The 15,500-nt window shown below is 35.3% G+C and overlaps 1 protein-coding gene across 16 annotated transcripts in view; it reads left to right on the forward strand.

Moving 5' to 3' along the window:
- The window catches only part of MATR3 (matrin 3), a 50,593-nt gene that overhangs the window by 33,450 nt on the left and 1,643 nt on the right, over positions 1–15,500 (forward strand). For 13 of the 16 annotated variants that reach the window (XM_054717910.1, XM_054717911.1, XM_054717908.1 and 10 more), the window contains 12 exons: positions 3,722–3,783; positions 4,693–4,734; positions 5,250–5,362; positions 5,600–5,652; positions 6,370–6,495; positions 7,391–7,516; positions 7,681–7,848; positions 9,159–9,290; positions 9,657–9,700; positions 9,795–10,167; positions 13,025–13,391; positions 13,838–13,959. In XM_054717910.1, the coding sequence (XP_054573885.1) occupies positions 3,722–3,783; positions 4,693–4,734; positions 5,250–5,362; positions 5,600–5,652; positions 6,370–6,495; positions 7,391–7,516; positions 7,681–7,848; positions 9,159–9,290; positions 9,657–9,700; positions 9,795–10,167; positions 13,025–13,391; positions 13,838–13,959 (1,728 nt within the window). The remainder of the gene's footprint in view (positions 1–3,721; positions 3,784–4,692; positions 4,735–5,249; positions 5,363–5,599; positions 5,653–6,369; positions 6,496–7,390; positions 7,517–7,680; positions 7,849–9,158; positions 9,291–9,656; positions 9,701–9,794; positions 10,168–13,024; positions 13,392–13,837; positions 13,960–15,500) is intronic. The other 3 variants (XM_008141686.3, XM_054717906.1, XM_054717905.1) reach the window with 3 other exon arrangements.

A 15,500-nucleotide genomic window follows, 5' to 3' on the forward strand; every position in this document is an offset into this window, starting at 1 on the left:
TTTAGATTTTACTTGTTCTCTGATGATTATTTTTTTCAATATACAGTGCAGTTGACTTAAAGTCAACAACACGACCATCCGTTTTTCCTGATGTGGTGTATAGTTCATTTCTATTTAACTGGGATATGTTGCTATGAAATTGATGGTTACTGTTACATAGGGTTTTTTATTTACAGTAACATCTGGAAAGGTCATTTTCTTTTCATAACAATTCCTTAACTAAATCATAGATTATTAGAGATTTTGTTTAAGTACACAAATATTTGAATCTATACCAAAATAGATTAACATTAAATGCTAAATTTAAATTTATAGATCAATTTTCATTTAAGATATAGAACTTCAAACTCATGGAAATTTGATAGGTGATTTGGCTGTTGTCCTTTTTCAAATTTGTTGGCTAATACTAAAAATATATTATGGGATGTAATTTTTGTTCAGTACTGAGCTTCAAGTTCTAGGTCTGAAGGGAGTTTACTTAATGAAAAAGTCCATTAAACTTTGGTGACACAAAATGTTTTCATTACTCCTTGCCTTTGCCTTTTTGCAGTAATGGCAATATTGACCGATGTTTTCAGGTAGGATCTCTAAATTCCAAGGAAAATCACTAGTTACATATCTCAAATGAAAGTGATTTTAAGGGACTTAACATCTTTGTTACTGGAGTCATAAATCAAAACCTGTTGTTAGAAGTCTCCTTTTGACTGAGCAGTAATTTGACCTTGTTGCTTGCACATAGAAAATCAATTGAGTAAAGGAACACAAAAGGAAACCACAGGATGACCTGAATCAGAAAAGTTTCTGTTTTATATATAGAATTATTTTTTCTTTAAATTTTGCTACTTCTAGTTCCTAAACAGTGATATTAATAACTAATAGTAAATGGGGTCTAAACGAACAAAAGAACAGTTTAAAAATATTTGGTGAAACTTTGGGTTCAAGAGTAAGATACCCTAACTCTAGTGCAAGAGGTACTTTTAACCTGTAAAAATGCTTAGGTCCTAGCTAGTTTTGGTTTTCTGACAATATTGGGAATATTTAAGAACTAGTTTAGAGATCCTTTGATTGCTTGATTTACAAAATTTATATTTGTAATTTGGACCAATTTTAAGAAGTGTAACCACCTAAATTCTCAATGTAGAGTTTCCTGAACATCGCTGATGTTTTCTGGGTACCTGCATTATTGAAAAAAATAAATTTTTACGTTTAGCAGTGGTTCTTAACTCTTTTGATAGCTGATGTAGAAACCATGACTTCAGAGAAAATTCCTGGGGTGAAAATAGATAATGAAATTTTAAAAAATATTTAATCCTGCTCTCTGGTATTGCTGCATAACTTGGAAAATCTGTTCTTTTCACTTAATGTGGTAACGTTAAATAACATACATGGTCAAAACTTCTTAGTATGAAATAAGAAACTTAGGGGAAAAAACATCATCTAATTTGTCATCATTATTTTTTTATATTTTAAGTGACTTTCAGTGATGGTATTGCTTTTCTTTCCTTCAAGGTCATTTTAGAGCATCAGATTGCTTTTCTCTACAACCTTAAATTCCTTTTACTTAAAGAAAACTGCCCTTTCACTGTCTTGTCACTTGAGTTCATATTTTTCCTTTTAGTATTATTCTAGAAGCCCTTATGTTATTCTTTATTCTGCCATTCCAAAAGTGCTTCTCCAAATTATCCTTTCTTTATATAACTTGGTTTTCCTACAGAACTTCTGAATTCAAAAAGTGAATCCTTATTCTTTTTTAATCTGATATGAGAGTTATCTCAATGTAGAATCCAAGGATTTATAAGATTTTTAAAAACCCTTTGACTCTTAATCCTCACTTTAAACCAAACAGTAAAAGATCAGATATGGTAGTGCAGATTAGTGATGTATGGGTTTGGGGAGGTTTGTAACTGATTCTTTGATCTTGGCCTTCCTTCTAGTACTTGAGTACCTTGAAAGATCAGCCACACTTAGTGTAAGTTTGAACCTTTTAAAGGGCATGGGATGTTGGATATAAATAATTTCTGTTCAACTAGAGATACCTTTCCCTCTCCAATGAATTAGAAGCATGCCTTAATAGGGTAACTTAACTCCTCTCCCAACACACTACTTTTCAAGGATATTATATAAATAAAATCGGAGGATATTTTTAGTTCCGAACATTCTAAATTATTTGTTGAATCCCTCTTCTGTTTTTTATCAACTTTACCTATGGTGCCTCTTGCTTACAGCCATTTTAAAAGTGGCCTTGAACAAGTCAATGGTCTGTTGCTTTTCCTGTAAAACCTTTTTATATCCCAAATAATCTAGTTGTAGAGCCAGCTGGAGAGATCTCTTTGAATTCCTTATTGATAGCCATTATTCAAAAGACAATCTGGATTTGAGAGATAGCTCTTCAAGTTCTGAGAAATGCCATTCTGTTTGGACGTATTTCATCTTGGTTATCTCATGGGATTTTAGTTAATTCTATTAGGAATGTTTGTAAACTTGTAAGATAAATCAGTTTTTTAAATTTAGGATCCTGTTTATAAAAACAATTCTAAAGCTTTTCAAAGTTATCTCTTGTAAATTTGGTTCTTTGTTTTAATTTAGCTCGTGAGAGCCTTTTTTAAAACATTGCCTGACCATGTTTTATATTCCAAATATTGCATTAGGTAGGGTGGATGTTATAAAAGTTGTCGCCTCATTTTGTGAAACAATCATACTCATAAAACAGGAGTTGTAAAACAAGATAGCATTCTTTAGCAATGTAACAATGTTTCACTTTCTGAGCACTTTCTATGTGCCTGGCAATAAGCAGTTTATCTTTATTTAGTTTGCTTTTTATAAAACCATACGAGAATATTGAATCACAGTGAATTGTTTTGTATCAGAGATTCACATCTAGCAAGTGACACCTTGGAAATAGAACCAGGCAGTGTCGCAGCAGAGCCTACTTTTCCTAACAACTCTTTTATATTACTTAAAACATTAATCATTTACTTATTTTAACTAAAGAAAAGAACATTTACTTGCATAAAATAGAAAAGTTAATCCCTTTAAATTTGAAATAAATACAAAGGAGCAAATATTGGCCAAATGCAACGTTTCCCTCCTTTAAAAGTTGGAACTGGCATTGAAATTTGCTTCTTTATTTTTGGGAAATAATAATGGGAACTTAGATTTTGGGTAAATGGGAAATATGTTCTAGAAAAGCCATTTCTATTGAATCATCTTAGCTTTTTGTTTGTAATATACTTGGGTCATATCTCAAAGGCTAGATGAAATTAAAGCTTTCATTTTTAACTAATTGTTCACATTTAAAACATATTTTCTAGAAAAGTAGATATAAGCGTGGATATTTTGTCATATTTAGAGTACTATAAAAAAAACAATTATAATATATGACATGAATAATTTAGTTCTACAGCAGAAATTATATCTAGCTAATCTCAAGCAAGGTCAGTTACTATTCTTGATCTTTATTAACTCTACATCTTTTCCCTGTCAGGCCTATTAATATGTTAACCAAGTTATCCAGTTTTTCCAAGAGTGTGCATGTCGTATTTGAGGGCAGGATCAAGATATAGGGATTCAGAGAAAATATTTTAAATTCAGTGCGATTAGTGAATGTGCAGGTGTTCGTACAGCCTGTGATACTGCATATAAATTAACATCCTAGAGTTTGGTTCAAATGAAAGTATTTTAGCTTTATATTTGTTAATTCTACGAATTTACTTTGCTGCAGGAGTGGAGTCAACATATCAATGGAGCAAGTCACAGTCGTCGATGCCAGCTGCTGCTTGAAATGTAGGAGTTTGAAATACCTTTAAAGCATCCTTAATCATGAATTGGAGACAATCATTGATTGGTTTGGGGAGTTGGTCAATTACTTGTTGTAATATCCACATTGTTATTACTGCATAGGCAATGTTTAGATCTGTGATCTTATATGGAATATTAGATGCAGTGATAATGATACTTTTGTTACTTAATATTCCTAGTGTAAATAAACACTGGTCTTTTTATACAAATTAAGAGAATTTTTAATAGACTTAAGATAGCTTTTGATACATAGAATATTTCAGTAACAACACATGCTCTAAAAATACTGAATATACAAAGAAAGAGAAAGTTGATAAAAGTCACAAATTAGTTGGTAAGCAAAAACTTTCAGGATGTATTATTTGGTTTTGGCATACATTTGTTTCTGAGTTTAAACTAGAATAAAATTGATTTCATGGAGAATCTCCCTGCCTAAGCAGCACACATAATACCCATTGTTCACTGGTGTTGAAATTTTCACATATGCCTACCTCTGTTGGGGCTGTCCTTTATAGTGTATTCTTAGTACTTATATAGGAGAAGCAAAACCTGTGTGGTTGGTCCTCATTTCCTTATATAGCCCATATTTCTAATTCCTCATACAGCATTGATTCTATTTGAGACTTAGCAAATACAGGGGAAAAAATCAACATTAATTACTTACATTTTCAAGCAGTACAGAACAAATTTATTTTCATTCCTTTGGATTAATTTGTATTTTTGAAGTTTTTCTTTGGGAAATATCAATATATGGCATGTTTTAAACTGTAATATTTTTAACACTTAGACTTTCATATAACTTCACTAATAAGTAACCTATTTTAAAGGCCAAACAAGGCTATTTTGTGAAAAGGACAGTTTTATTTTAAAGTTAATTTTCTGGTCTCTTTAAAGCTACCCAGAATGGAACCCTGACAATGATACAGGACACACAATGTAAGTTAAAATTTTTAAGCTATTGTTTGTAAAGAAGATCAATGTAAGGAATTCAGGTTAAACTTTCAAAATATTTTGTGACTATTTTTTATTGAATGTGAGGGCAAAGTCACTGTGGGTAAATTTTATTTTTTATAATTTTAATGTTGATTAAAAAGATCATTTTAATGAAGTCAATTTATCATTTCTTTTCATTTTTCTGGTGTCTTTCGTGTCTGTCATGTTAATAAAAAGTTTTTGCTGCGCTAGCTGGTTTGGTTCAAGTGGATAGAGTGTGGGCCTGCGGACTGAAGGGTCCTGGGTTCAGTTCCAGTACTGTGGGTGAATTTTCAGAAACTATTTTATATAGTAATTTTTATTGTATTGCTATTAAGAATTTTCTTCATTGCTTCACACATAAATGCCCCCAAAGATTAGAATCATAGTTATATGGGGGTTGTTTTAATAATGAATTTTAATTATTTCTGGTGGGCATTTTTATCATGCTTATTATATTTATGTCTTCACATTACTAGGGGTGATCCCTTCATGTTGCAACAATCTACAAATCCAGCGCCAGGAATTTTGGGGCCTCCACCTCCCTCGTTTCATCTTGGGGGACCAGCAGTTGGACCAAGAGGAAATCTGGGTGATTATAAAATTTATGTTATTCCCTAAGAGGTTTTACTATAAAAATAAACTGAGTATGGGCAAAAGAAGACTCATTAAACTGTTATTAAAAAATAACATTGCATGAAAAGACATGGTGCTCATATTTGTAATATCTTTTTAGTGTTTGAAAGCTGTTCGTTTTTCAATTGAAATAGCCTATTATAGCAAGTATATTTATTACAAGAATGAAAAAAGTACTTTTTCCCCCATAAAGGTGCTGGAAATGGGAACCTGCAAGGACCAAGACACATGCAAAAAGGCAGAGTGGTCAGTAACACAACTCTTGCTTTTACTATAATTACTGTTTTATGAATGTGATATGCTAATTGAATGTGTCATAGTCCTTTCTATTGAAAGACTGCTATAGTTTGAAAGCCATTAGGCTTTTCTATTACTTTGATAAGAGTTCATCTTTAATGTGCCTATAGTTCAGAAGTCCATCTTGATTCAGGGTCTTAACTTTCCTCTCCAGTAATGTTTATAGTATTCAATTTAAAAATCAGTGCAGACACTGTTCTCTGAAACTTTGAGATCCTTCCCCACTGACATATGATTTCCTGTATAGTTTTTAAATTCCCTAGAATGTTATATGAGTTGCTATTTTAAACTAGAGGACCGATGCATGAAATACGTGCATGGGTAAGGTTCCTAGGCCTGGCCAGCTATCAGAGCTATCTGTGAGGCCGCTGCTGCCAGTCGCCTCCCTCTGCGGGGTAATTGGAGGGTTGGGGGGGAACTTGTTGGCACCCACCTTGGCTGGCCTGTGGCCTGCGGGCTGGAGGCAGCTGCTGCGTTAAGCATCTGCCCCCTGGTAGTTAGTGTGCATCATAGTGACGGGTTGATTTGCATATAGGGCTTTTATTATATAGGATACTTAATCTGTTCTGGTTAACATTAGACTAGACTATAAAATTTGTATGCATAACTTGTTTCATATTGCTTTTAAAGAGATTTATTGACTTGATTCTCTTTCCCAATGGATAGGAAACTAGCCGAGTTGTTCACATCATGGATTTCCAGCGAGGGAAAAACTTGAGATATCAATTATTACAGCTGGTGGAACCATTTGGAGTCATTTCAAATCATCTGATTTTAAATAAAATTAATGAGGTATGAGTTTAAAATAAGTATAGTATTTATTCATCATTAATATATTTCCTAAAGAGATTATTACATGGTTTTGTATTAGAAAAATAACTCAATGTAATCTTTAAAATATTTTTATTGATTTCATAGAATAAGGGAGAGGGCAAGAGAGGTAGAAACATCAATGATGAGAGAGAATCTTGATTGGCTGCCTCCTGCACACCCCTTACCAGGGATTGAGCCTGCAACCCGGGCATGTGCCCTTGACCGGAATCAAACCCAGGACCGTTCAGTCCACAGGCCAACACTCTATCCACTGAGCCAAACCAGCTAGGGCTCAATATAATCTTAAATCATCAATGTAAAATGAAGGAGATGAAAAGCCCATAGTTGAAGTATGTTAATATTTGTCTTAATGAATATCAATGTGTTCTTTAAATAAAAGAACATATAATAAAATTATTTTTACTATAGGCTGTAATCAAGACAAGTTCTTATGGCATCTCATCAATGTTATAATGAAACATTATTCAAGGACCTGTTCTAATACTAAATTCTAGTATTAATAGATAATTAGTGAGTTTATAAATTTAGATTCTTGAGCAGTAAATTGTCATTATTAATTAAATTATTATAATGGCTGTAAATGGATAAATCTTTGGAAAGTCACTTAAAACTTTTACCAAAATCATGCCAGATCATTATTTCAAGTCCAGTAGGCATAAGTGATAGTTCAGTGCCATGAAGATAAAATCTGGGACAACCTTTAAAAAACACACAGAACAGCAAGCTAGCAGTGTTGGTTTTTCTGCTTTTAGATTCTTGAAAGTATTTTTTATTTAATGATTAAATATGTCTGGAAAGACTTTGAACAATGTTTGTTTGAAATAGTTTTGTTTTTTTATGTTTGCAATTTCAGGCATTTATTGAAATGGCAACCACAGAAGATGCTCAGGCTGCAGTGGATTATTATACAACCACACCAGCATTAGTATTTGGCAAGCCAGTGAGAGTCCATTTATCCCAGAAGTATAAAAGAATAAAAGTAAATACCTTTTTTTCAGATTTATATTGCCACTCGTTTATTGTATCATTTGTTAACTTTAGCTACTTTAAATTGTTGCTAATAACTAGGATAATAGTAACTAATAATTATAGTGTACCTACCAACATTTGACATGCCCTTTTTTCCTATTTATTAAATTAAAGAAACCAGAAGGGAAACCAGACCAGAAGTTTGATCAGAAGCAGGAGCTTGGACGTGTGATACATCTCAGCAACTTACCTCATTCTGGCTATTCTGACAGTGCTGTCCTTAAGCTTGCTGAGCCTTATGGGAAAATAAAGAATTACATACTGATGAGAATGAAAAGTCAGGTAATATACATGTAGAGGTTTTGAAAAAGACTATTCCTTAAAGTGCTTTAATATTTGTGTGTGTGTGTGTGTCTGTCTGTGTATCCTCATTTTAAGTAAAAAAAGCACAGGGAAGTAATTTTCTTCTCATAGATTAATTTTTTTAGCCACACAATGATATTTTCTTCCACATTGAAGTAGATGCATAAGGTAAAGCATTGAATAAAAGTGGAAAGTAAAGCTCTCTTTTGCTCAGGCTAGTAACACCATTTGTGTCCAGGGTTTGCTTCCAAAAATCTTCCTATGTGTAGGTATTCATTCTCCCTTTTTTCTCTCTCTCTTGTTGTTACTTTAATTAGGATACTGTTGTTTTCTACATTATACATGATTTTTTAAAATTTTGTTTGCTCATTTATTTGTTGAACTGATTGGTGTATCATCTGATATTTTTCTTTAAAAAACATTCTTGTTTCAGAGAGAGAAATAGAAACATTGATTGGCTGCCTCCTGCATGTCTCCTACTGGGGATTGAGCCTGCAACCTGGGCATGTGCCCTGACCAGGAATCAAACCCAGCTACCTCCTGGGTATGGTGCTCAACCAACTGAGTCACAATGGCTAGGTTAATAGTTCCTTCCTTCCTTCCTTCCTTCCTCCCTCCCTCCCTCCCTCCCTCCCTCCCTCCCTCCCCTCCCTCCCCTCCCTCCCTCCCTCCCTCCCTCCCTCCCTCCCTCCCTCCCTCCCTCCCTCCCTCCCTCCTTCCTTCCTTCCTTCCTTCCTTCCTTCCTTCCTTCCTTCCTTCCTTCCTTCCAACATATTTATTAATTTTTTACAGAGGGGAAGGGAGAGGGATAGAGAGTTAGAAACATCGATCAGCTGCCTCCTGCACACCCCCTACTGGGAATGTGCCCGCAACCAAGGTATATGCCCTTGAATGGAATCAAACCTGGGACCCTTCAGTCCACAGGTCGACACTATCCACTGAGCCAAACCAGTTAGGGCAATAGTTACTTTCTTTAATAGCATTCTGAGTTTATATCCTTTCAGACTTCTTTAATTTTTTTTTCTTTTCTTACAGAATTTCATTAATATCTACTAAACTTATTACTTTAATTACTTTTTTTGCGGGAAGCCTGTATATAGGTAGTTTTATATTTGGTCCTACTTTGTAAATCTGACAAGTTGTCTCTCTTTTATTGGGTGACTCTTAACTCTTACCAATGTCTCTGTGTGTGCTAAAGATAAATTTTCCTAACAAGTGGATAGAAAGAATAGTAAGCACCATATTATATACAATTCTCTAAGAAATAATCTTCTTTCTAACTTTTTAAGGCCTTTATTGAGATGGAGACCAGAGAAGATGCTATGGCAATGGTTGACCACTGTTTGAAAAAGGCCCTTTGGTTTCAGGGGAGATGTGTGAAAGTTGACCTGTCTGAAAAATACAAAAAATTGGTACTAAGGGTATGTAGTACTTGATTTGTCTTAATTAAGAATGTAGGGTTTAGTAATTGAAAGAAAGCAACCTCTTCTTTTTTTTCTGATCTTCCTTAGTAGCAGAAGTTTTCGATTTGGTGTTCTGTAAAAGCACCTGGATTCTTTGAACAAAGTTCTGCTACTAAAATGTTTATTATCCACTGATTGATTGAAATGTTGATTGTAAAAAACTCCTGACTAAAGTTACCTTAAATTCCTAGGTATGTTCATAGGGATTGAATAAGCTTAGTTATATGAAGGATGGTCATCATTTATTAATTAATTGGAAAATTTATGTATTCTGCAAGTGAATGTTTTAATATGTTAATTTAACACAAAATTTTGTCTTTTTAGATTCCTAACAGAGGCATTGACTTGCTGAAAAAAGATAAATCCCGGTAATTTCATTTTGTGTGTGTGTTATAAATAATAGTATATTGAACTATTGTTTTCCAACTCAGAGTTAATTGATGTATATCTTCTTGATTTCAGAAAAAGATCTTATTCTCCAGATGGCAAAGAATCTCCAACCGATAAGAAATCCAAAACTGATGGTTCCCAGAAGACTGAAGGTACAACTGAAGGTAAAGAACAAGAAGAAAAGTCAGGTGAAGATGGTGAGAAAGATACAAAAGATGACCAGGCAGAACAAGAACCCAGCATGCTTCTAGAATCTGAAGATGAACTACTGGTAGATGAAGAAGAAGCAGCAGCACTACTAGAAAGTGGCAGTTCAGTGGGAGATGAGACAGATCTTGCTAATTTAGGTGATGTGACTTCTGATGGGAAAAAGGAACCTTCAGACAAAGCTGTGAAAAAAGATGGAAATTCGAGTGCTTCAGCTGCAAAGAAGAAGCTTAAAAAGGTAAAGGAAGATTGTATTGACCTGCTTTAATAGAAAACTAGATCAGATAAGTGTTTCAAATTACTTACCATAGCAGGATCAGATTAAAGAGATTTAATCATTTATATCAGAAAAAATCAGGTGTGAACTATAATACAGTCATTTAAGTGTAAACTCTGCAATAATTGGATTAAATAGGACCTCTTAAAATTGCCCAAAAATGTCAATGCAAAAAGAGGACTTCTTAGTAATGAAGGGAAAAGACTTAAAACTATATATACTTCTACATTGTAAGTACTTTTAGGCAGCTGTATAGTTCACCTTGTTTTTTAAAAGATGGGATATGATTATGCAATAAATTAACTGACCAAAAGATGATTAAAACATTTCCCACTCATTAAAAAATTGTTGAACTTAGAAACTCTTCCTATACGAGAAATGTAAGTTTGATCAGATATTTCAATAACTTTTAAAATATTTTTCTTAGAATAGATGTTACAAATAGCATAGAAGATGAATATGAATATAAAAATATGTACATGATACAAAGAACAATAAAGCAAAAACCCATATATACTAAGGATAGGAGCATTAAAATGTCTTTGAAGCCATTTAGGTTAAATGGTTCTTGAGCCCTGGCCAAGTAGCTCAGTTGGTTGGAGTGTGGTCCTGAGGCCAAGGTTGCAGGTTCAATCACCAGTCAGGGCACGTAGAAGACTCAACCAATGAATGCATACATGAGTGGGACAACAAATCTATGTTTTTCTACTCGCCTGCCTTCCCTCCCTCCCTCTCTTCCTTTTTCTAAAAATCAACAAATAAACATTTTTTATGTAATAAAAGGCTAATAGGCAAATCGGCCAAACGGCAGAAGTGCCGGTCACTATGACGTGCAATAGTGGTCAGTGTGCTGCCACAGGGGGAGGCTGCTCAGCCAGAAGCCCTGAGCCCGGGCTGGCGAGGACAGCGGTGGTGGCGGGGAGCGGGCCTAAGCTGTCAGTTGGAGGGCTTTCCAACTTCGAGAGGGCGCAGGCCAGGCTGAGGGGACACCCCCACCCATCCCCCCATCCCCATGCAGGAATTGTGTGCACCGGACCTATAGTTTTTTAATAAAGGGTTTTAAAATGAGATTTTTGTAATGCTATTCTATGGTTTCTTTCTAAACAACATTCAACTATTAGAAATTTTTGTGTAGTTAATCCTCACCTGAGGATATTTTTCCATTGATTTTTAGGGAAAGTGGAAGAGAGAGGGAAAGACAGAGAGAAATATCAATGTGAGAGAAACACATCAATTGGTTGTGTCCTGCACTAGCCCTTGAGCAGAATCGAACCTGTGACCCTATCCACTGAGCCAAACCAGCTAGGACCAACTATTAGAAATTTTTACCTCTAGCCTCTTAAAAGAGCTTGTGATTATTGAGCATTTATTGCATCCTATAAATTTTTCTAAGCTCTTTTTATATGTTAATTAACTTGATCCTCACAGTAACAATATGCAACAGATGCCTTTATTATCATTATTCCTATCTCATGAATGAGGAAATTGAGGCATGAATGAGGAAATGAGGAAATTGAGTTCATTAGTTGTCCATGATCATACTGCTTATAAGTGGTCAAGCCAAAATTTAAGCCTAGGCCATCATGCTCCAGAGCTTGATTTTTTTTTTTTTTTTTTAGCTGCTACACTGTTTTAGACTGGGTATTCTCTAAAAAAACAGTTGTGTCACAAGATACTATTTTCTAAAGGACATCATTAAGTTATTTATAACTAATCAGTTGTTTGATATACCATGCACAGGTAGGGTCCCTAGGCCTGGCCAGCGATCAGGGCCAATCGGGGCCTTCCTGCTGCCAGTCGGGCCCTCCCTTTATTCCATACCACCTCCTGGTGGTCAAGGCACGTCATAGCAAGCAATTAAACTCCCAGTCGAACTCCAGAGGGGGATACTTTGCATATTAGCCTTATCCTATCTAATAATAGAGTAATATGCAAATAATCATCACTCCGCTACGCCCACGATTGGGCAGCGGGAGGCTAGGGGGGCGGGACTTGGGGTTGGCCTCTCAGCGACCGGATCCGTTGTCAATGAGGGAAGACCCCTCAGCGTTCGCGGGTCGGAGTGGTTGCGGGTCTGGGGCGGCGCCAGTGGCGGCAGCGGCACCTGGACCCGCCTCCATGCACCTGCACTGGGGGAGGGCGCTTCAAGGGCCAAAGAGGGAGGCAGGGCCAGACCCCAGCGGCCGCAGCTGCTGTGGGGCCCCGGGAAGCAGGCAGGGCTGGACAGGCAACCTCAGTGTGGGCCTGGCGGTGGGTCCAGTGGCGCAGCTTGACAGCAGACAGCAGGGCCTGCTTGGCCGTAGCTGCTGACGACCCCCAACAGGCAAGTGGGCCTGCAGGCAGCACCCAGCAGGGCTTGCTTGCCCATTGCTATGGTGTGGAGCAGGCAAGCCCCGCAGAGAGCAGAGAACCACAGGGAGTGGGCCTAAGCCGTCAGCAGGACATGCCCTGAGGGCTCTCGGATTAGAGAGGGTACAGGTCGGGCTAAGGGACCCCCTCCCCCCGTGCATGAATTTCATGCACCAGGCCTCTAGTATATATATATATAGATTCCCTAGAAGTATAAAAGTCTCCGAACGCTTAGAATATGAATAGCCTCATGTAATTTATTTTTTTGCTTTCCATATAAGGCAAGCCTTCAATTATTTAGTTTTAAAACAAGCTACGTTTTTTAAAATCAGTGATTTTTAGGGGGGAAAAGTCAGTATTTTGAGAGAATAAATAAAGACAAAGACGCTATCCCTCTCCCTTTAAGTAAAGCAAATGGAAGGGATGCTGCAGGATAATTGTTGCAGAGTAAATTTGTCTTTCTTAACAGCGTCGTTTCCCAGGGAATATGGAAGGTTTTGTCACTCTAGATGAGGTTGGTGATGAGGAAGATTCGGAACTTCAGAAACTTCGTAAATCGGGCATGGCATTTAAATCTGGTGACAAAAATGATGATGGTTTGGTTGAAATTAAGGTGGACAAGATCGAGGAACTTGATCAAGAAAATGAAGCAGCGTTGGAAAATGGAATTAAAAATGAGGAAAATATGGAACCAGGTGCTGAATCTGCTGAGAATGCTGATGATCCCAACAAAGATACAAATGAGAATGCAGACGGCCAAAGTGATGAAAACAAGGAGGACTATACAATCCCAGATGAGTATAGAATTGGACCATATCAACCCAATGTTCCTGTTGGTGAGATTTAAGGCTTTGTTCTTCCCCTCTCACCCTTCCCAAACTCTTATATAAGATTTTTAAATTGGTCTTACATAAGCTCTGATAGCATTTTAAATTTATTTCTGTATAGAACAATTTGTTAATCATAATTGATTTTTTTTTTCTTACACAAGTCTCCTGATTTTGTATTATCTTTTGTTATCATTACAGAAATGTATTCTTAAAGCTTTCTAAGAATTTCACTTTGTTTTTTGTTTTGTTTACCTGTTATGTTTCTGCCTTTTTAAGAGTATGATTAGGTGGGACCTTGAACATCAATTAAACACAACTCTATTAACGTCATTTTTTTTTGTTGGGTTTTGTTTTAGCTTAGGCCATATTGGACTTCTCACACAAAAATAACATTTGAGAACACTAAATTACTCAGTTTACTGAATTTGTAAGAATATATGTTTGTGTTCTAGGTATAGACTATGTGATACCTAAAACAGGGTTTTACTGTAAGCTGTGTTCACTCTTTTATACAAATGAAGAAGTTGCAAAGAATACTCATTGCAGCAGCCTTCCTCATTATCAGAAATTAAAGGTAAGGCTAAATCTGAAAGAGGACAGTTTTTTTGTGAAAACAAATCATGTAAGTTTATGGAAAGTAAAACATGTATAGTACCCTCTGTGGACTCCATGATAACATTTTTCTTTCCTTATTGATGGGCCATAAGCATTTTAATTCTAGAAACATCTATTCTGCCTCTTTCTATAGTATCTTCTAATTAAATGATAATTTAGTAATTTCTAACCATGTTAAAAAATTTGTAATAAAATTAAATCTGTTTTTAAGTATTCTCAAATGGATGTTGAACTGTAATTTGTCTAATTTAGAAAATACTGGAAGCCTGAAGACCAAGTAACATAAAGCCTTTTCAGCTTTATAAAGTACTGTGTCTTGTCATACTTAATGATTTTTACATTGACTTTATTGTTTACTAATAATGACACTTTCAGTAAGTTTTATGATTAACAGGATACAAAGTTAAAGGGGTAAATGAATAGAGCAAAAAATAGCAATCCAAATTTCTATTTGGATTTTTTAAAAATTCTATTTTATTATTTAAAGTATTACAAATATTAGTACATATGTCTCCTTTCTTTTCCACATTGACCTCCCCCCAGCCTCCCTTATCCCCCAGCACGTGCCCTCACGCCCCACCCCCAGTGTCTTGCATCTATTGGTTATGCTTAATACAAGTTCTTTGGTTGATCTCTTAAAGTGGGTATTTTAGTTAGTGGCTTCTTTAAGGACTGAGCAATCAGAAGGATAATGGGGGGAAACCCTAAAAGTAGAGGAGTTAAGAACTCATAATTGTAGGTAACTGTTCTATAACACAAAACTACAGGAGTAGTTAGTCATCCAACATGTTCTATGCATTGACTAGGATAACATTGAATTTAGGAAATCTAGTTCTTGGCAGTATCACATGTTTTAAATGTGTTCTTTGCTGTGAGTATCTTATACGTATCTTAAGGATATGAAAAAAGAATGGTGGTTATTTTCAACAGTAGGAACAAATTTATATATTTTATCTGATTAAGCTGTTTGATGGCAGAAACTATATATATTACCTAGAGATATATAAATATAAAAGTGGTCTCTGGGTACTTGACACTTTATAAAGAATATCATGCTTTCTAATATTTTCTAGCTATTCTAATTTTCTAGATAATCTATAGGAGGTGGCTCTCTTATTTCCTATTTTAAATGAACTTTGTCAACAAATTGATATTTCACCCTTCGTCTCTCCCTCTCTCTCAAATTTTAAAAGTGAGAATAAAGAGTACTTTTAAAAATATTATGTAATACAATATCTTAAGGATAAATTAGATACTTTCCAAAGTGGTCATTTTTCTTCTTTTTAAGGATATAATGGCTTCTAAACTTCATCAATTTACAATAACTATACAGTTGATAAATTTCAGCCAAAAGTAAAGAAACTTGATGTTTTACAGTAGATTTCTTTTTCTTTCTTTCTTTACTTTTATGTATGTCTTAACCGATCTTTGGTGTCCAGGAACTCTAGAGGTTACACATCTAATATAGGGGTCAGCAAGCTACTTGCAGCCCAACCACCT

This window comes from Eptesicus fuscus, chromosome 6, assembly GCF_027574615.1.
Source record: "Eptesicus fuscus isolate TK198812 chromosome 6, DD_ASM_mEF_20220401, whole genome shotgun sequence".
Classification (NCBI taxonomy): Eukaryota; Metazoa; Chordata; class Mammalia; order Chiroptera; family Vespertilionidae; genus Eptesicus; species Eptesicus fuscus.